Source organism: Delphinapterus leucas, chromosome 17 (assembly GCF_059928025.1).
Source record: "Delphinapterus leucas isolate spDelLeu-1000000601 "Yukka" chromosome 17, BTC_Dleu_Yukka2, whole genome shotgun sequence".
Taxonomy (NCBI): domain Eukaryota; kingdom Metazoa; phylum Chordata; class Mammalia; order Artiodactyla; family Monodontidae; genus Delphinapterus; species Delphinapterus leucas.
The window spans coordinates 15,206,222-15,229,228 of record NC_143145.1 but is presented as its reverse complement, the minus strand read 5'-3'; the positions used below and the strand labels follow the sequence as shown (position 1 = coordinate 15,229,228).

At 33.6% G+C, this 23,007-nt stretch overlaps 1 protein-coding gene across 10 annotated transcripts in view; it reads right to left on the bottom strand.

Moving 5' to 3' along the window:
• TMEM65 (transmembrane protein 65) overlaps positions 1-23,007 on the bottom strand; it is an 86,805-nt gene that overhangs the window by 51,336 nt on the left and 12,462 nt on the right. For 9 of the 10 annotated variants that reach the window (XR_016388316.1, XR_016388313.1, XR_016388314.1 and 6 more), the window contains exons 2-3: positions 3,744-3,788; positions 662-729 (exon numbers count right to left, since the gene is read on the bottom strand). Coding sequence is in view for 6 of the 10 variants with exons in the window: in XM_089898751.1 (XP_089754877.1) it covers positions 662-729; positions 3,744-3,788 (113 nt within the window). In the remaining 4 variants the exon portion in view is untranslated. Of the gene's footprint in view, positions 1-661; positions 730-3,743; positions 3,789-5,241; positions 19,930-23,007 lie in introns of those variants that run through there. The other variant, XM_089898752.1, reaches the window with a different exon arrangement.

Below are 23,007 nucleotides of genomic sequence, written 5' to 3'. Positions count from 1 at the left end.
GACCTGCATTTTCATCATGACTTTATAATCTGGATCCAATATTGGTATCTAGTGACAAAAAGTGTCACAGAAGAGTAAGAAAGATAAATTCAGCCATCCCTGAGACTAAACAATACTTGTAAGAAACAACTTTAAATCAAAATGACTTCAGCAAAGGAGAGCTTTTTAACACTACGATGGAACAAAGACTGAAGGGTTTATTATTCACAGTATTCTGAATTGAAACTTAAATCATCTTTGGGTTAAATGGATAGACTGTATATATCCAAACACCCTTTAAAACATTTTTGTATGAGAAAACTGGACAAGGAACTAATTAATAACATACACATGATGAGAACTGCTGATATAATTAAAGGACATTAGAAAATTTTACATACTTTATTCTTTAGTAAGAATGTTGAAACTAGAACAGAATAATACAGACCCAATAAATATGTGTTTATTATTGTCAATGCTTTACCAAAAGTCTTGATGATTAATAGATATGATGCCTTAAAAATTGAGCTACAGTCTAATTAACCTGAAATATAGTTAAAAATAGCCTTGTTCATTATGATATTAATTAAAACTTTATAGCTACAATATGTAAATTATTAGGAAAATTTAGACCACATTAATTTCTTTATTAACTCAAAATAGAAGGGTTGAAAGAACTTACTGCAACAATCATAATTGCATTATCCAAAAAGCCAAACCCTATGAAAGGTATCGCATTGTGGATGAATACTGAAAAACATCAAAAACAGAAAAATATGTTTTAAGATTTCTATAATTTTAAAATGACAAAAACAGACTATATGATTAAACTCTCATAAATAGATTTGATTTAAGTTTTGGAATTTGCTTTCCATTCCCCATAGACAAAAGATTCTGCTTCTCCTCTGTTTATATACTTGGTGGAAGATATACTGGGGAAAAAACAAAATAAAACACACATAACATGTAAAATTAATTGTGTTAGGCTTTTGTGTTTCCTTATTGGCAATGCACACACGTACAAATTACATACAGTTAATGACAGAACAAATAAATACACGAGTACCATGTTTTACCTGTTAAATTACTATTGACATCAATCTCTTTCTCTCTTAGACCTAACGACTGATACCATAAAATTGATCTCCATATTAGAAATAATAAAAAGTGTTCTGAATCAAATATCAGGGAAGCTATCTGGTCACTTATACTCACTAAACAATTTTTTAAGCAAATGTTAGGAAAATGTGATGATCTCATCTGTCTTAGACATCTGTGTTCACAGTCCTCTTTCCCCCCTCAACACATCAGTATCCCTGATAGCTTTCACCAACTAAAACAAACAATATTTGATTTAAATGAAAATGTAACTTGATCTCTTCCTACCAAAGGCACATCTCACCCTATTTATCTAGTACATAATCTGAATGACCTGAGAAAACAGAAGTGTAACTAGGAAGAACTAATACCTATTTTAAAAATATATTTAGCTTCATTTTTTTTCCTATTTACATCTTCAGCACATTGCAGAATGCCTAGTGCACAGTAGATGCTCAATAAACATTAGTTAAATAAGTTGAGGACAACTAACTTGGAAAGGAAGAGAATTCCAGATTAAGAGAATTGAAGGAAGGCTGTGAAACAGATTAAAAGCTGGGGATAGTTAAGACTTTATTCTAGTTATTCTATAAATTTGCCAAGGTATAGTCAACATCCATTCAACTGAGGACTTTTTAAAAATAAACATCAAGGCTCTGAGTTTTATACCACATCCAAAAAATAGTCCCTTAAACCAATTCGTTATATATGTGTTCAGTGCCTTTAGACCTTTTTCCTTTTCATGCAGTTAAGTCCACAAAAAGTATAATTAAAATATAATCCAGAAGTTATGAAAATTTGATACCACTCTACACCAATCAGAGGAGGCTAATAAGCAGTATAAAACAAGAAACATTTCTACCCACAAGCACTGTCGAAGACTAAGATCAAGGGGGAAAACAGTATATATCCTAGGTCATTTCAGAGTTCTTCTCGTTATCATATAAGAATGTCCCAGGTAAAAATCAGCATCTTTTAAATTATAAAGCATATTGTTTTGTTTTTTTTTAAGCATATTGTTTTAAAAGCTATGAAAGATGATAAAAATCAAGTGGCACCTTAATGAAATGGGATTTTTTAATTAAAGAGTCTAGACTTAGTTCTTTGACTTTTTGCCTAGGTCCAGCTGCTTAATGACCAGACATTCAAAATTTTATAATAATCAGCTTCTAAAACACATACAGAATTTCAAAAACATATTACAAATTTGACATGTCAAAAGAATATAATGAAATTTTAAAAATTCACCATATGAAACATTTACAGTGAAAAGAGAGCTACTTAAATGTATATCTGGAGAGAAGACTCTCCAGACACTCAATCATCTTTGAAATGTAAATATGGCAAAGTAACTATGAAACCTCGGGATTACTAAACATTTTAGGGTTAATATGATGGCATCTCTAAAACTGGCTAGTTATAAATATCTTAAAATTAGGTGTCAAGGTTATTAAACTAAGTTTAAGATTAGACTAATTTCTATCTTAGTAAAAACCTGGTCATAAAACCAAGGCATGTTGCTACACTGCTATAATAATTACCTGGAACTATAAAATATATTATGCTTTGATGTTTAGACCTAAGTAAATGTGTCCTGTAAATAAAAATTTATTTTCATTCCAAAGGAAAATTGTAAGTTTCAGAAAGTCAAATAAACATGTACTGGACACTCCACAGGGCACTTGAGATACAAAGATACTTGGTTACCAGCCCTCAAGAAGTTTGGGTATGATAACACAGCCATATAAGCAGGTAATTTCAATATGACCCCCAAAATGGTAATAGCATTATACAGTGCTATGGATATTGATTGTATGAATCCAGGCTAGAAGAATAAAAAAAGATTACCTGGGAAAGAAACGTCTTAAAGAATTCTTAAACTGTTTTGATATCTCGGAAAAGTTACTTATTTCTAATACAAATTATATTCTACCACTGAGAGTAAAAAGAACTATTAAAAAGAACTGGCTACTAAATTTTAATTATATACGTTTGCTCTCCAGCATGTAATGATATCCTACCAATTTCTTCAGTTTCCTTTGGGAAATATTATTCTCTAACTCAGTAGTTGTTAGCAAATCACATCTAATATTTATCTTTAACTTACAACCTATTCAAATTCACTGCACCGCTAAATAATTCTCTTCTTCCATTGTCTTTATAGTAAGATCCCAAACTATTTTACATTACTTTGGTGTTAGCCCTTGAATATTTATTCCAATCGTAATAAAGAAAGCACACCAGCAGCATTGTAAAGCTCTTCTTCCTCGTGGTTTAAAATGAACTTTACTTTCCTCCTTATTACAAACAACAAATCAGAGTATTTTCTCCACCAAAGAAAATAGCCTAAAAATTCTAGTTCTGAAATTACCCAACTTAAATCCAAACTAAACATACCCTTCTTCTTGGGAATTAAGAAAACCTCTACTATAATTCTATCTCTAGATGGTAACAATATTTAAACAATAATAGATGTGGTTAACAATCTTAGAAATTCCATAATACTGTAATATGTCTTAAACCAATTTTACAAACTTTTTGCTTCAGCATAATAAATAGGATAATCCACTCTATCTGGAATGATTTCTGTACTATTAATGAGTAACACAGTTATTTCAAGTCCAAAAGACAGATGCACAAATATTTAACAATTATAGAACCATTACCATATCTCAGCTGTCCTGGGGTGGGTGGTAGAGCTTCCAATTTTTCTGAAGGGGAAAGAAAGGGTGTGGTCAAGAATTAGTTACTATAGCATGATTTCTTTTTTATTATAATGAAGAAAATACCAGCAGAATTACAAAGTGAGAGAATAGCAGAGTTTTTCATAAATTTTATCTTTAGGTTAATGGACCAAAGTTATCCATACAGGAAATATTACTTGGTATAGATTAAATTATAAAGCTAGAAAACAAAACTAAGCTTTAGTTACAGGCCTACCATGGACCCTATAGCCCTGAGTAAATCATTTGCTTTTTGGTTTTTTGTAAGTCCTTGTATCTATATAATGAGGCTGTTCACGCAAATTACAGTGAAAAAAAAAAAAACTTCAGAAATATAGCTACCCTTCTTTAAAATGGCAACCCTAAATGACTTAAGAAATATATACCCAAACAAACACTGATAATACTCAAGTAGACCTAGATGTCCTTTAAAAATAGGAGAATAATATTTTAAAGCAATGTATTACACCAGTAACTTCACCAGATTGTGTTATGTTCCTTAATTAATATCCCTAGATAATATACTGAATATTTTGAGTTTTGAAACCTATACTACTGGATAATTAGAATATTCTACACAATAAAATGACCCAAAAGAGTAGAGAGAGTATCATTCAACAAATAGCAATATTACTTATAATATATGTCATAATAAACACAGAAAGTTTTCCCAAGTATATATATCAAAGTAAGTAACTTCAAGTGCCATCATTAAATCTAAAAATTAACAATTGTTACAAAGAATCTACCGACCTAATCTCATAACAATAAACAACTCACCATTTATAAGTAAGAGTAAGCTATGGTAAAATGGCAGAGAATTCCACCTTCTTTATCCTCACTCAATCCAACAGAAGTAACTGATAACCTACACAGAAGAACCCAAACCATGGATCGCTCTGCTCTAAAGATTTAGTACAAACAACCGTAGTGTCCAAGGAAATTCATTACAAACTGGATATATATTTTCTAAAATATTTATTTATAATCTATGACAACATAAGAACTGAAGAATTTAGTTTTTAAAAAGGAAAAAGCAAATAAATCTCCATTAATAAGCTATATAAAAAGGAGTATGATTCATATTTGTAAATGTTACTTTACTAAAAAAGCATATAGTATCATAAAGGCTTTACAATAAGAAATACGCTAAAACCTAGAGTTTAGGCAATTACTGAATTATTCAGAAAGTTCTAAGAATGCAAGTTTAAGTTTTGTTTTTCCTTTTTTAGAACAGTTAAGAAATGAAGATATCCTAAAACTTCGTAGAATTTTACATCTGCTTAGAATATACTTTCCATTCTTCGACTAGCACTGTTACTTCAAAATCTACTTTGAAAGCATGCAAATAGTTTTCCAAATTTTTAACAAGAAATATAAGATACCACTGTACTTCCACAGAGTTTTCTGGGGAAGTAAACATGCAAAAGTGGTTACATACCAGAACTATTTCCTAGTTGCATTACTCTCATCATCACTCAGTTCTGACACTGTGAGGAGAAGTCCTTGTCAGTTGACTGGAACATCCTGAAATACCTAAAAATTCAACAAGCAGGACCTTCCCAATATAATGAGAATATACAGAGTCCTTGCTTTTACTTCTTCAAATTCCTTACATATTGAGCAAAATATTTAAAATATTTTACAACTCCTAAGACAAAAGGACAAGGGCTAGGCAAATGTATAACGTGTAGCGGTAAAGAGGAAAAAAAAAATCAAATAATGTAACCAATATTCCTAATCTGTCTTTCCAAGTACACATAAGGATTAAAAAATTAAAGGTAATGAAAAATAATTTTTTTTAAAGATAGAGAAAGAGAAAGAAATATAATGTAAAGGAGAAAAAGCAGGGAAGAAAACCACTGGCACAGAGATTAAAGTAAAATCAAAGCACAGATTTTTGCCTCCTGCATCATAGAGAACCCAAGGAGTAATAAGAGTAAATATGAAAGGAACATTTCCTAGAAAGTGAAAATTTTATTGGAAAGTATCTATAAAAAATTGTGAATCATAAATTGATCAGTTTGAGGATTCTGACACTATAAATTATCTTCTTTACTACATTAACTGAAAGAAAATAAAATACATATCAGAAGTTAAAGGGCTTCCCTGGTGGCGAAGTGGTTAAGAATCCGCCAGCCAACGCAGGAGACACGGGTTTGAGCCCTGGTCCGGGAAGATCCCACAGGCCATGGAGCAACAAGCCCGTGCGCCACAACTACTGAGCCTGCACTCTAGAGCCCGCGAGCCACAACTACTGAGCCCGCGTGCCACAACTACTGAAGCCCGCAAGCCTAGAGCCCATGCTCTGCAACGAGAGAAGCCACGCAATGAGAAGCCCGCACACAGCAACGAAGAGTAGCCCCCTCTCACTGCAACTAGAGACGGCTCACGAGCAGCAACAAAGACCCAATGCAGCCAAAAATAAAACCAATAAAATAAATAAAATTTAAAAATAATTAAATAAAAAGAAGTTAAAAACATTAGATGTATAACACACAGCAAAACTCAATCTTGGAAAGAGCCCAAGGTTTCAGCAATCTATGCAAGTTTTAAAATGTCATGGCTGCCAATTTAACCTCCCTGAAAACAGTCATAATAAACCCCAAAGTTTTATTTCCATACATATATATCTTAACCGTAAAATTTTTCTTCTGACATATGGTAAACTATGTACACTTACATGGAAATGTATTCTAATCTACTGTTTTATTAAGCAGAATTTGGAGTTAGAAAAACCAGTTCTTTCAGTTACTCTATGTGTGTATGTATGTGTTACATGCATCATAATTTCTCTCTTCTTTTCTAAATATTTTAAAATAAGATGACTATTAAGATTGTACATCACCACACCATATTCTCCAACCATTTTTAGCTTAAGAAATCCTGGTTCTACTTCCAATACTGGCTGAATAATCTTCTATCAGACCAATCCTCCTGCACAGAATAACTATAACTATAAATAAATATTTGAAAGCACTGGAAAATGACCAAAAGTAGGTTGATTCTGGAGAGGAATCAACACTTAGAAGAAAGAATGGAACTAAATGAGTTATCCATTTAACACAGCTTCTGGCCTAATCCACAACATGTAGACCAAGTAAAACTCTTAATAAAAAAACTTCAGTCTTTCTGGCCTAAAGAAGTAGTGGGCAGATAAAAAGAAATGAAATTGAGTTATTTGTAGTGAGGTGGATGGACCTAGAGACTGTTACACAGAGTGAAGTAAGTCAGAGAAAAATAAATATCGTATGCTAACACATACATATGGAATCTCAAAAAAAAAAAAAGGTTCTGAAGAACCTAGGGGCAGGAAAGACACAAACGTAGAGAATGAACTTGAGGACACGGGTAGGGGGACAGGTAAGCTGGGACGAAGTGAGAGAGTGGCATGGACTTATATATACTACCAAATGTAAAATAGATAGCTAGAGGGAAGCAGCCGCATAGCACAGGGAGATCAGCTCCGTGCTTTGTGACCACCTGGAGGGGTGGGATAGGGAGGGTGTGAGGGAGGGAGACGCAAAAGGGAGGAGATATAGGGATATACGTATATGTATAGCTAATTCACTTTGTTATAAAGCAGAAACTAACACACCATTGTAAAGCAATTGTACTCCAATAAAGATGTTAAAAAAAAAAAAAAAAAAGAAGTAGTGGGCAGGGTGCAAGGTAACCAAAGCCGTTGGAAACTGAGAGGGGAATCCTGGAAAGAATAAAGTCAGAAAGGAGGAGCCCTAAGTTCTGTATACACATTTGGTTCAAATATATGGCTGACCTGTAAACCACGCTTGTGCAGGGAAAACTCCAAAAATCTCAGTTAAAGGTAAAATAACTGAAGATTTGAGCTGCAGCCCAAGAGACAGAGTTTGCAATTTGAGCCTAACAATTAACTGCATGCTAAAACAAATAAACAAAAGTCAATATTTTTCAGAAGAATGAAACACAATCCAGAGTCTCTGCAACATAATAATCATAGCAATGACTAGGATACAATCCAAAACTACTTCACAAACAGTAAAACCTGACCCATTTTCAGGATAAAAAACAATAGACAGAGACCAATTCAAAAGTGACTCAAATATGCATATGTATGTACAACTGTATCACATTGCTGTACACCAGAAACTAACACAACATTGTAAATCGACTATACTTCAATTTTTTTTAAAGTGACTCAAATGTTAGAAATAGCAGACAAGGAATTTAAAGTAGTAATTAAAATTATATTCGAAGATATAAAAATAAAAATGCTCAAATAGAAATGATAAAAAACAAACTGAAGTTCCATAACTGAAATATTCAATATCTGAAATTTCAAAATTAACTGGATAGGCTTAAAAACATAATGAAAGTGATAGAAGAAGCAATTAATGAACATAATGACAGATCAGTAAAATTACCCAATCTGAAAAAGAGAATAAAAGGACTGAAAAACAGTAAATCAGAGTCTCAGGGCCCTGTGGCTAAATATCAAAAGGTCAATATATGCATAACTGGAGTTCCAGAAGGTGAGGAGAAAGAAAAGGACCAAAAAATCTTTTAAAATAAATAATGGCTAAAACTTTCTCAAAGTTGGGGGGAAGACAAAAATTTCAAAAGATTCAGGAAGTTCAGTGAACCCCTAGTAGGATAAATATAAAGAAAACCAATGACAAAGAAAAAAATATATTGAAAGCAGTCAGGAAAAAAAATGACACATGAAGTAAAGGAAAACAATGATTTGAATATACGGAAAGAAAAAGAAAGCTGTCAGTCCAGTATTGCATATCCAGAAAAATATCCTTATCCTTCACGAATGAAGACAAATTGTACCTCAGTTAAACTAAAACTATGAAAAAATGTGTTGCCAGCCAATCTGCAAAACAGGAAATGCAGAAGAAACTTCTTCAGACAGAAGGAAATACCAGGTGGAAAGTAAAATCTTCAGGGAAGAATGAAGAGCATCAGAAATGGTAAATACTGAATAAATATAAAAAACTACTTTTTTCCTTTTTCCTAGTAATTTAAGTAAACCTGATTGTCCAAAGCAAAAATTACAACACTGCCTTGTGGAGTTTATAACATATGTAGATGTAATACATATGACATCAAAGCATGAAGGAGGTTACAAATGGACCAATTTGTAAATATGGTTGCAATATTTCTACAGTGTATATGAAGTGGTACAAGGCTCTAAGTGGTATTAGCTCTAAGCAGTCTGAAAACAGTTACGAATGCATATTTGCAATTCCTAGAGCAACCATACATATAGACAAAATGCATTAAGGACATAGTTAGAAAGCTAAATAAATAATGTGAAGGGAATTCCAAAAAATATTAAGTCAAAAGAATGCAGGAAATGAGAACAGAAGAACAAAAAACAGAGGGACAAGCAGAAACCAAATAGTAAAATAGTAAACCTACATCCAACTATATCGGTAATTACTTTCAATGTTAATGGACTAAACAATCCAATTAAAAGGCACAGATTGTCAAAATGGATAAAAAAATTAAGACCCAACTATATGATATCTGCAAGAATTACACTTTAATAGGGTGAAAGTAAATGAATGGTACAAAATACATTATACAAACAGTAAGCTTATAAAGGCTGGAGTGGCTATATTAATAACAGATAAAGTAGACTTACAGACAGTATTACCAGAACCAGGGACATTTCAAAATGGTAAGAGTCAATTCATCAAAAGGCATAATAACAATTTGTTTATGCATATGCATGATGCGGACTTCCCTGGTGGCGTAATGGTTAAGAATCCACCTGCCAATGCAGGGGACACAGGTTCAATCCCTGGTCTGGGAAGATCCCACATGCTGTGGAGCAACTAAGCCCATGAGCCACAACTACTGAGCCCGCGTCCTGCAACTACTGAAGCCCGCGAGCTCTAGGGCCCGCGTGCCACAACTACTGAGTCTGCATGCTGCAACTACTGAAGCCTGTGCCCCTAGAGCCCGTGCTGTGCAACAGGAGAAGCTGCTACAATGAGAAGCCGGCGCACTGCAATGAAGAGTAGTCCCTGCTGGCAGCAACTAGAGAAAGCCTATGCGCAGCAACGAAGACCCAGTGCAACCAAAAGAAAAAGAAAAACAAACAAAAACCAAAATGCATGATGCAAAATATGACAGAATTAAAGGGAAAATAAACATTTTCACAATCACACTTGGAGATACAAAAGCTTCTCTCTCAGTAACTGATAGAACACTAGGGGAAAATAGCAGTAAAAAGCACGTTATCTGAACACTACCAACCACCTTGATTCAACTGATATTTAAACATTTACACTCAACAACTACAGAATGCATATTCTTTTCAATTGTAGATGGTACATTCATCAAGATAGACCACATGCTGATCCACAAAACAAGTGTTAATAAATTAATGATTAAAGTTGTAAAGAATATGTTCTCTGACCAAAATGGAACCCATAACAATAAGGTATCTAGGAAAAAAATTTAGAAATTAAATAACATCTTCTAAATACATGGGCCAAAGAAGAAATCAAAAAGGAAATCAGAAAATAGTTTTCAAACTGAATCACAATGAAAATACAGCATATCAAAATTTGTCAAAACAGCTAAATGAATGCTTAGAGGGAAACTTCTAGTTTTAAGTACTAATATTAAAAACAAAGGGCTAAAATGAATAACCTATGGCACTATCTTAAGAAGCTATGAAAAAGAGAACAAGGGAAACCAAAAGTAAGTAGCAGAAAGAAGGAAATAATAACAAAAAGAGCTGAAATCAATGAAATAAAAAACAAACAATAAAGAAAATAGACAAAGCCTAAAGTTGGTTCTTTGAAAAGATCAACAAAATTTAAAAACCCTTAGGTACACCAATCAAGAAAGAGAGAACACATATTACTAATATCAGGAATGAAACAGGGGACGTCACTACATATCCTACAGACATTAAAATGAGAATATTACAAATAACTTTATGCCAACATATTCAACAACTTAGATGAAATGAACAAATTCCTTGAAGAATACAACTTACTAAAACTGATATAAGATGAAACAAAAATCTGAACAGTTCTATTTAGTAGCAAAATCAAATGTGTTACCAAGCACCTTTCCATAACATTCACACTAAAAACCTTCTAGGCCCAGATGGTTTCACTAATGAGTTTTATCAAATATTAATGAAGAGCAAACACCAACCCTAGACAAACTTATAATCTCTTTCAGAAAAACAGAAAATGAGGAAATACTTCCCAACTCATTTTATGAGGCCAGAATAGCCCTAAATATAAAATCTAACCAAGAGGGCTTCCCTGGTGGCGCAGTGGTTGAGAGTCCACCTGCTGATGCAGGGGACACGGGTTCGTGCCCCAGTCCGGGAAGATCCCACATGCCGTGGATAGGCTGGGCCCATGAGCCATGGCCGCTGAGCCTGCGCGTCCGGAGCCTGTGCTCCACAACGAGAGAGGCCACAACAGTGAGAGGCCCACGTACCGCAAAAAAAAAAAAAAAAAAAAATCTAACCAAGAAATTACAAAAAAGAGAAAACTACAGACCAATACCCCTCATGAACACAATCAGAAAAAATTTTAATGTAATGATAACTGTTCTGCTTTCCCAAAGTGTGTTTATTCACAATACTGGCAAAATATAACTAACATCCAGACTTCCTTACATTTTTCCCTTTCTGATATTTCTCATTGTTTGAAGGAGAAGTTGTGCTTAACAGAGTTCCATGTTTAGAAACATATAGATTAGGAAAATTATCTGTATGTGTCTATGAGATAGTATTTACAAATAAATTTTTTTTTCTTTTGATTTCACAGTTAAAAGTCTTTGCTGGAGGAACAGTAAATAAGACAGTTCTTGCAAACTGCTAATTTATACCATACCAAATCAAATAAAAATTATTTTAAGTGGGACTATCTCTCCTTCTGATCTGTCCTTGAGAACATAAGTATATTCAATTATTGTATAGACAAATCTTTTCCGAATTAAAAAGCACTTAAGATATTCATTACAAATCCTGAAAACATAAGAAAGTACTTTCCATGTTTAAATATAAAAATTTTCAACGCTTTCAACATTTTATTTTGCTTCAGTAACCCAGGAAGATTAGAGAAAACAGTTTAAAACATTTAAAGCAATTTTACTTTTATTAAATGAAATTCTAATTTTTTAGAATGTACAAAGAATGAGGTATTCCAGTTAGTTTTCTAGTTAACTAAAGCAACCAGAGAACTGATGTAGCTTATAAAATACTGTTACTACCTAAGTAATATTGAATTCTTTAAAAAGAAATACTTCTTTGATGAATTGGAATATTATAGTGCATCAGAATCATCATTTTAATGCTCAATTATTATCTATTTAGGAGATATAAAACTGAGGGTCACTGTCACATAAAAATCAGAAGAGAGAACAAAACACAAATTAAGGCTTTTTTCTCCTATTTCAGGAATAAAAATATATTTAATACAGCAGCTTTTTATATTTTATTATATAAATATAAGTATATAATATTTGTTTTATACTATATTCACTTAAAAAGGGGGGAAGTTGGATTAGGAAGAGAAAGACAAAGGGAGAAATGAGAAACAGAGCAAGGTAAGAAAAACAGATGAGGAACAAATGTAGAGATTTTTTTTAAAAATGGAGGGAGAGAGAGAGTTTTTGAAGGGAGCCTCAGAGAAGGCCACACAAGAAAGAGACTTCCTAGATCTGGGCAAATGAGTTGGTGGGACATGGTTTTTTTCAGTCCCGCTACTGTATTTCTTTTTTGATTAGTCATCAGGTAGTCTAAACTTGATACCTTTGGATCAGACTCCACTGTGCACACAGATAGCTCCTAATATATACACACTGCTAAGCACTATGGGAAAACCAGATGAACAGTTATTATCTCCAGCTATGCCAGAGGTTCCCAGGCTTTGCTGTAGGACACAGATCTAAAGGTTTCCAAATCCCCAGGCCATGTTCTAAAAGCTTATTTTAAAATAAATTCCTGACCATTGTTTATCATTGTCTTTTTTTTTTTTTAAACCTAAAATGGCATCTGGTGAGAAAGGAAATTAGCTAACTGTAGGCTCTAATTTAAGCTGAATTCCAATCAGATTTTTTTTTCCTGTGGTGAAAAATAAACAGTAATAATTTTTTGATTGGTAAGATTAAGAAGCAGTTTTTCCCAAGACATACATTTGCGACAGAATTCCTACAATCAAGCCTATACTACACTATTTCAATGACCTCTAATCATAGAAGAACAAATATCACCATTTTAAACCTCACATTTGTTTTATTTACTATTTTTTAAAATTTTTATTTATTTATTTTTTGGCTGCACTGGGTCTTCTTTGCTGCGCGTGGGCTTTCTCTAGTTGCGGCAAGCGGGGGATACTCTCTGTTGCGTGTGTGGACTTCTCATTGCGGTGGCTTCTCTTTTTGCGGAGCACGGGCTCTAGGTGCGTGGGCTTCAGTAGTTGTGGCGCGTGGGCTTCAGTAGCTGTGGCACGCAGGCTCTAGAGCGCAGGCTCAGTAGTTGTGGCGCACGGGCTCAGCTGCTCCTCGGCATGTGGGATCTTCCCGGACCAGGGCTTGAACCTGTGTCCCCTGCATTGGCAGGCAGATTCTTAACCACTGTGCCACCAGGGAAGCCCCTCACATTTGTTTTAATCCTGGAAAATTCCTACTAGGTTTTACCAAAATGTCTTAGAATCCTTCATAACTAAAATGTAACATATATTCAAATACTTTTATCAGTGCTATAAACATACTAAAATTTACCTTTTATATTAATGCTTAGAATAAAGTAGGAAAATTCTTTTAAATTGTGCTTTTCAGGAATATACAACATGCAAGTTTTAGAATAGAGCCACTGGGAATAGAACAACTACCTGTAACCTGGCCATAAAATGCCTTGTGCCTTTGTGCTTTTCAGTCAAAATTGATTGTTATATCAATTTGGATATAACAAAGATTGGGATTGACATATATACACTAATATGTATAAAATAGATAACTTACAAAAACCTGCTGTATAGCACAGGGAACTCCACTTTGCTGTACAGCAGAAACTAACACTACATTGTAAAACAACTATACCCCAATAAAAAATAAAATTAAAAAAAAATGAAATGAAGACACCAAAAGAACCCCCAAATACTGTACAGCCTCCATTAATAAAAAAAAAAAACCATAGGAATTTACTGCAAACATCTTACATTAAGTAAGCCATATTTACATACACACGTATATAATTCACACATAAATATTTATTCATATTATGTATATGAAAAGGATGATGATGTTGAGTTTTTTAACAAGAGTGATTTTTAAGTAAAAATTAGAAAATAACATTTAAAATACTAAATTCCTTTGGTTTATCTAAATGAATAAGTTACACTTTTCAACTAAGAAGGTTATATACCTTTATTGTAGAAAGTTAATGAGACTCAGAAAAACAAACCAAAAAAAACCTTCAAACTACCTATAATTTATCAGAAATAAACATTTTGATGTATTATCCTTCAATCTTTTTTCTATAGAGAGGTATACAGAAAATTGTGTTCTGCCATTTTCACAAAGCACTATGTGGTGAATATTTCCCCCTTAAATTTTTTAAGGCAATAATTGTATTGGTGGTATTTTATTTCATCATATGATACATAGTAGTTTAATCCCCTATGACTAGATATTTATTCTTTATTCTTTTTCACATTTATAAATAACACTCATACAAACATATACCTAAATCTTTTTATGTTCCCCTGAAAGTTCTTTATGGTAGATTCTTAAGTGGCATTACTGAGTCCAAAAAAAAGGGCATACATTTAAGGATTTTTAAAATTTTGCAAAATTTCTCTCAGAAAAAGTATGCTAAATTACTCCCATCTTGCTACATTTTAATTTTTTTATTGTTATACTGTACTAAAAATATTCTCATGTTTTCGGAATATAGGTAAAATGTCATTAAAACAAAATCCTTGAAAGAAATTTGCAGGTCCCAATCAATTGCCAAGTTATTTTAAGTGGCAAAAGATTCCAATACAACAAATAGGTAGGACAGGTCAAAGGAGTTTAATACTATATTTCCCCTTAAAAATAATTTTTAAAAAATCTTCAGTCCAATATAGACAAGTGGTTTTAAAATATCTTTTAGGATAAACTAAGCCTAGTGTATTTCTTTTCTAAATAAGTTACTGTACTAAGAAATATATCTTAAATTGAAAATCAAGGGCTTCCCTGGTGGCACAGTGGTTGAGAATCTGCCTGCTAATGCAGGGGACACGGGTTCGAGCCCTGGTCTGGGAAGATCCCACATGCCGCGGAGCAACTAGGCCCGTGAGCCACAACTACTGAGCCTGCGCGTCTGGAGCCTGTGCTCCACAACAAGAGAGGCCACGACAGTGAGAGGCCCGCGCACTGCGATGAAGAGTGGCCCCCGCTTGCCACAACTAAAGAAAGCCCTCACACAGAAACGAAAGACCCAACACAGACATAAATAAATAAATAAATTAATTAATTAAAGTACCCTTAATTAAAAAAAAAAATCAAAATACTTCAGTAGAAGAAAGTAAGTGGAACACCTACACTTCATTTTAGCCTCCGCTATAAAACAAAACACGTTTACAAAGGTGGTGCTGGAAAACAAAACTACCCCCCTTGACATAGTGAGTTCTATAACATTATGTAATAAAAATTATAATTTCTTGGGAACTATACTCAGTATTTTAACCTATAAGGGAAAAGAATCTGAAAAAGAATAGATGTATACATATGTATAAATGAATCACTTTGCTGTACACCTCAAACTAACACAACATTGTAAATCAACTATACTTCAATTTTTAAAATAAATAATTTTTTAAAAACTATGATCTGTCATTTTCATTGTTAAACCTTCCATTAAATTTAACCATACTTTACAAGTATAAATACAAACTTGAAATGAAAGAAAATCTAAAGAACAAAAAGAAAGGTCTTGGTTTCCAATATGCTTTCACAGCAACGATAATTCTAAATGTGGTAACTTACTTCAGTCTATTATCATGGACATAAACATCAATATAAGATCACAAATCAAGGGAAAAATTGAGAATCATTTATAATAGACAGCAAGAAAAGTATGGAAGCCAACATCACCCTGAGATGACATAAAAGGAACAGTTTAATGCACGCACTATTCCTTTAATTACAAATAACTCAATACCCTTGAAGTGTCCCGTGATGCAGTTTCTGATCATTTGACCACCTAGTATTTGTTGTAAGCCCCACCCCAGAATCTTCCCTGAGAAAGGAGAGGAAGTAGCTTTGGCAACACAAATCACAATTTGACCTAAAAAGAGATTTATGAAAAGAACAGAGATGGAACTGCTGCATTTAAACAACAGTTTGGGGGATTACAGGTTTCAATTACCCATATTTCTAAATAGATAACTGCTTAGACTTTTAACAGAACCAAGAGTTCGAACGGGTAAAGTTAAATTTACAATAAATATATAACACATTAAAGAAAACAAACTTAAAATGCAAACCATGCTGTATGAAAAATAATTTAAGCAAAGTAAATCATATTAAATGCCAAAAAACTCAAACATGCACCAAGAAGGGTTTATAAAGCTACAAGGCAATATTTTTTAAAAGAAACAAATTAATATGACTAAGCAATATACTTATAAACACTGACATTCCAATTGAAAAATGAAACACTTTAGAAATTGAAAACTTTTTAATTTAGTAAATTTCAATTAACAGGTCTTGTCTTTTAAAATGACTATTAATTATAAAAGGACTTTTAAATTATTTTTTAAATACATGCCTTAGCTAAGACCAAAAAAAAAAGTATTTGAGTATGATTTTGTAATTTTATTTAGCATTTAAAAGTTTACTACAACTTGTACATTATTTAGTAAAGAAATTTTTACTTAGATCATGCAATACTGTCACCTCACTAACCTTCAGGGGAAGGTAACATGCAGCCTGGGGCTTCAATGCAACCTAGACTGGGATCCAGTTTACTTAAGGGCAGCTAACCAATTCCTGGTCTGAGGCAGTCCAGTGGTATAACAGTCGAGGACAGGAGTTGGCCAGTAGTAATGAGGAAGGTGATAGTACCCAATTAATCATCACCTTTATTAACCTCAATAATGTAGTAACCCGTTAATTATTTAACTCTGGCTTAAGAAATAGTAAATACTAGATGTACAGTAATTTATTTCTCTTATGTCTGTCATCTCATGGAGTTTTTTTTTTTTTTAGGATAATCAAACATACTATTGATTTGTGGTTGCTTTTACACATCTTACCTGTGTATTTGGAGTAATTATATACACTGCTTAACACAGAGACTATATTCCTTCCCTTCCTTCATGCCAAAGGAAAAGAGACAAGGCAAATAATTACTATATATAATGCTTTTCCTTTTTTTTTTTTAAAGGCTAAGATATTAAAACAACAATACAACTTTTAAAAAAAAAAGTCAGATCTGGGGCGTTCCCTCATGGTCTAGTGGTTAGGATTCGGCGCTTTCACTACCGTGGCCTGGGTTCAATCCCTGGACGGGGAACCGAGACCCCACAAGCTGCGCGGTGTGGCCAAAATAAGAAAAAAAAAGAGTCAGATCTTGTTACTTTTACTTATTACGTATAGGGAGAAACAGTACTATATAACATTAAATTTAAAAATCATATAACTAAGTATACATAACATGGATACATTATATTATAGATGGAAAGCTTAAAGTGAGTTATAAAAAAATTATTCATCTTGGAACATCATAAGTGGTTGGTATATCTGTGGGTATGGTGACATAAATCCCCAGAAAACATTCATTTTAAAATAAAATTGCTTAATATTAGGAAGGAGCAGAGATTTTTCAGTCAGTGCATTGCTTTTTTCCCTTTCAATCATTCCCCAAATAAAAATTCTTTCACAGAATGTTAGAGCTGAAAGGATCCTTAGAAACAATCTGCCAGGGGTTCTCAATATGCTACCTCACCCTGGAAAATGCCTGGAAATGCAGGGTTGTTTGTGGATGTGATAATGACTGAGAAATGCTACTAGCATCAGGGATTCTAAACATCCTACAATGCACAGGAGAGCCCTTCATAATGAAGAATTATCCAGCCCAAATGCCAGTAGTTTGCCCACTTGGTAGTATACTGACTTAATTCTCCATTTTGAAGATTCAGCCACTTTGGTCCAGGGATGTTAGGTGAGTTACTCAAGGCCACACAACTTGGTCTAGAACCCAGATTCTCATTCTCTTGCTCTACTTCTCTTTCAATGAGTAAATTCTCAATGGGAAAACATAAAAGAACCAAGAATCAATTGTATATGAATATATAAAACACTGTCAAAACATTGGTCATGCATTAGTATTTGAAATTGAAGTAAAAACGCCATTAACTAAAATACTAATACCTTTTAAAATTCCTTTTTTCTCCCCTAAAATATTATTCCCTTTCATATACATCATTTTAAAATATCCATCAAAGTTGAAAGAAGAGGAAATCAACTGATTTATTATGGTTAACAAATAAAATATTTGCCGAATGGGAAAATTACATGGTTTCTACTGGTTTCAGAACAACAGGATACCCTATAGTATAGCGCTAATCTCCCCTGCTAACCCTGAAGAAATTTATTGCAGTGAAGAGCACTGAACTAAAAATCCAAAAGCCTTGACCCTAATCCCTGCCCTGCTATACATGTATAATATATAACAAGTCACCAAATCTTGACTATATCATAAATCCTCTAGATCTCAGTTTCATGTTACATAAAATGAGGAGTTTAGGGTCTCTGCATACCTTCTAGCTCTAAGATTCTGATTCTATAGTTATTGTTTATTATATAGCTAGTAGGATTTAAAAAAAAAATAAGAGGCATACCACCTAAACATTCATGAAGAAGCACTCTACAGTGAGTAGGGTTATAACTGAAGACTGAGTCTCAAAGGCTGATCGCTGACAGGTTAAATCCTACGATTAGTTACTGCTCAGCAGCACCTTACCTCCTAGTGATATCATTTGCCATTATCTATAGAATAAGTATCATTCCTTTTTCCCTACATTGTCCTAAAAATGAGGACTAACTAAACAATCTACAGAATAACCCAAAATTAAAACTTTTTTCTTCAAAAGACATTTTCATTAAATGCTTAACTTCTGCATACACACTTAGATTAAACTTTTTAACTTCAGAGTTACATTAGAACTGGCAAAGTAGAGCAAACTGGGGGATTTTTGCACTGCCCTAATATGTTAGCATATACACGTGTGTATGTGTGTACACACATACTATATGCCTCTCCATTTCTTGGAGGTTCTTACAGTTTAGTTTCTGCTCTTGATACTATATATACAGCCTAAGAAAACTGAGTTATATTTATCCTTTATCCTTACAAAATTTCAATTGGCCCATAAAATATTTCTTATTCCTTTCCAAACATTGTGTTATACTTCTTAGGCAACGCATATATATTAAATAGTAGTCAAAAATAAAATATGGACAGAGAAGTATTTATTGCAATATTTTAATTTCTCCCTCTCCTCCCCCCCATACACACACACACACACACACACACACTCAGTTAACACAATTCCTCCTCTACCACCACCATCACAACGTGCAACAGAAGTTAGATATCAAGCTGCATGGAGACTGAATCTGAAAAAAGTTCATGAATGGCATTAAAGTGAACTTACATAAGACTTCCAAACTATTCAAGAATATACTCTTAAAATATACTTTCCTAAAGTTCAGTTACTTAAACACAGTTTCTCTTTACAATATTCTGAAGGTTTCCCTGTCCTTTTATCCTACTCATTCATCCTAAAGATATTCATAATTTTTGTTGTTTCTTATGTCTCACTTGCTCTCGTTATTTCAACAACTTTGAAAATGTTATTTAAATATAATTAAATATAAGTGATTTTGTCTTTTGTTAAGATCATAAATGTAATCTTTCAGTTAATTAAACATGCAATTATTAGTTGATCATATCCACAAGGTCTAGGGTTAGATAATAAAAATAAATATTCTGTAGACAGTCTAAAACAGTGATGCAAACAAACAAACAACAAAAAAAGACTATCACTATAACCAAAGCATTCTACTTCAAACAAGCAAGAAGTTCTGTCAAATAGATGCTTTTCCAGTTGCATTAAACATCTGACAAACCATCAATACTGCAAGATTGTACTACACCAAAACTATCAGGGGTCTCTGCTGATGATACCTCCTTCACTCGCTTCACAATGGCAATCTCGGGTTTAGGATACCTGCATGCTAAAAATATTTTTAAATCAATGTATTCAAGCAATAATATAAATAAAATATGTATAAGTTTTCAAATGTATATGAAATTTTGAAGTGAAACATGCTAGAATATGGGCAGTCCTCATTTTGCACAATAGTGTGGGGACATAAAAATGACAATGCAAGCTGCAAAGCAAAGAATAACTGATGGAAAAAATCACAACTGTTCTGTGACCTTAAAAAAATTTTTTCTTCTAAAATATTATGAATTCTCTTACTGGCAGTTATATAGGGAAAGTTTTTAAATAGTAAAACTGATGTTTATTTACTACACTGTAATTTAAAATATTAGAAACACTGAGAAATAAAGTGTTTTATGCTTTGTAAAAAAAAATTCAATGATCAAAAGTTGCTTCAATCGTGCTAGCACTCTCTTTCTCATCATATAACTTACAATATGGAACAAGCATCTTTTCTATGCCTTGGTGAATTGTCACACTCCTTTCTAAGTCTGAAATAGTTTGCATTTTATCTTTCATATTTTTATATCATGAAATATCTGAGAGTTCCTTTAATGTGAAATTTTTACCAGAGTCACTTATCTGGAACATCATCCTTTTCATCACAACCTTCTCACTTTCCTCACTCATGTCCATAAGTTTGCGGTCTCTTAGCTCCTCTGGCTGCATATCTGGAGTCTCTCAAATGGCAGCCGTTCAACAGCAGTGAACATTCCCACAGTCAGCTATTTCTTCTATAACCTCATTTACATTTGATTAAAATTTCACTTCAGTATTATCACTTTGCTGCATTTTCATCTTTTTTGGTCCATCCCCTTTTCATTATCTTTTTTTTTTTTTAAACGTCTTACACGTATATCACTGGGAGACAAGGAGGCAACACAACTACACATTTTGCTGTCTGCGTGTGAACTGAATAACAGATAAGTAGTGACCAATCACTGACAGACCGTGAAAGAGTGATATGATTGGTCACAATCATGAGGCACCCCCCTGTTTTTACACAGTGATTTGTGGACTGAGGAGCTAGCAGCAAAGTTAATACTTTATGCAATTACTCAGAGTTAATATACCGTGGTAAATAAAATTTGAACCTTGTTGTTGGAGACTGGTGTTATTTAACTAAAACATGGTTACTAAAATTCATGCTTATGGGAACTGTTTAAAGCAGGGACTGACTGCAATAACAAAAAACATGAATTATTTAATGAAATGAGCATAAATTCAATGGTGGTGATGGGATATTGGTGACATGTAGGAGGAATGATCAAAAGAATAAATATATTAAGGATAATGGGAGTCAGGTATTTTTCCATCAGAGAATAAAGTTAGAAATACAGAAAGACAGAAACAAGAATGTACCCTGTGATGTTGGATCAGGATTGGAAAAATTGTTATGATGAACTCTTATGTTATAATAGATATGGATAGATAGAGAAATATAAATAATATTTATTATGTATATAAATACATACATTCATATATTCACTAACTCTGTCCACTGTGGGGGCCTGAGAACAGCAGCACCCTAATAGCTATGAGCACACCTAATGTGCACGTCTTGGTTTCTAAATACCATCCTACACCGAGAAAAAACAGGGCTCCTTATAGAAATGGCTGATTCCAGGGCTAGGGTAGGAAATGTGCTAAGATTAGCCTAGAATATCGCATGGTGCCAAAAAGGAAACGTTCAAAGAGTAACGGAGGTGTCAAAAAGACAAGAAGCCAACTTGAAGGAGTTACCACTGGTGAAATATGGGACTGTCTGAGGGTCAAAAATGAAAGTAATGAATTGTAACCTATTAAATAGAGTAAGAATTCATGAATATATATTGATATGAATTCATAACTTGAATAGTTGATGAGGAATGGGATAATTCATAGACTCAAGGTACCTCCCCACAAAATATTGATTACAAAAAGGAAAATAGTAACTCTCTAGTGGATAAGTCAGACAGATATTACTTCATCAAATGTTCAAAGGAAATGGTTAACCAAGAAATAGTTAACATCATCAGAAACAAAGAAAAATCATGAGCAACTGATAGGATGAAAACAACATAAAATTACTTCTGTGATATTCCTACTTAAGATGCATAACTGGAATCTATTCATGAGGAAAGAGACAAAACCAAATTGAAGTATATGCTACAAAATAACTGGTCTGTAATCCTCAAAACTATCAAGGTAATGAAAGCCAAAGGAAAGACTGAGAAACTGTTTCAAATAAAGGAAATTCTAAATGCAATATGTGATTTGGACTGGATCTTTTTGGTGTAAAGGAGCATTATTGGGACAACTGGTGAAACCTGAGTGACAAAGAATAGTAATCTTTCCATGTTATATTGTGGCTTACATGGGACAATATTCTTCTTAGTAGGAAGTATAGGCCAAAGTATTCCAGCTGTAGTGGGCATCGTGATGCACAGTTGATCCTTGGCTGCCCGAAGTCCTTCCGAGAGACAGCCCTCAGTGACAGTCCTCTTAGGGCACTGCTTCAGCTGAAGAATGCTGCCTCACCCAAGGCTCTGCCCCCTGCCCAGCGCAGTTCCGCATGTAATTTCACAGAGGAAGAGGCCTGGACCTGTCACCCAACTCAGGACAGCATTGAAGGGTCATTCTATCTCTAGACCTCTCCTCAGGTTCAGCTAAGGCTTCGGTTGAGACTGTATCACTTTACTTCTACCTCTGCCCCAAACTCCTTCCTTCCCTTCCCTTTCTAAGGTGAGGTGTCCAAACAGCACTCCTAGTAAACTTCCTGCATGCTAAATTTTGTCTCAAAGACTGCTTCCCAAAGAACCTACCCTGTGCCAGGGATGACAGAGCATCATGTCAGCAACTTATTCTCAAATGATTCAGGGGAAGGAAAAAAATCTTACTATACTACACTTGAAACTTTTTCAGAAATTTGAGATTGTTTCTAAATTTTAAAAGTAATACAAAATTGAGTGGGGAAAACATAG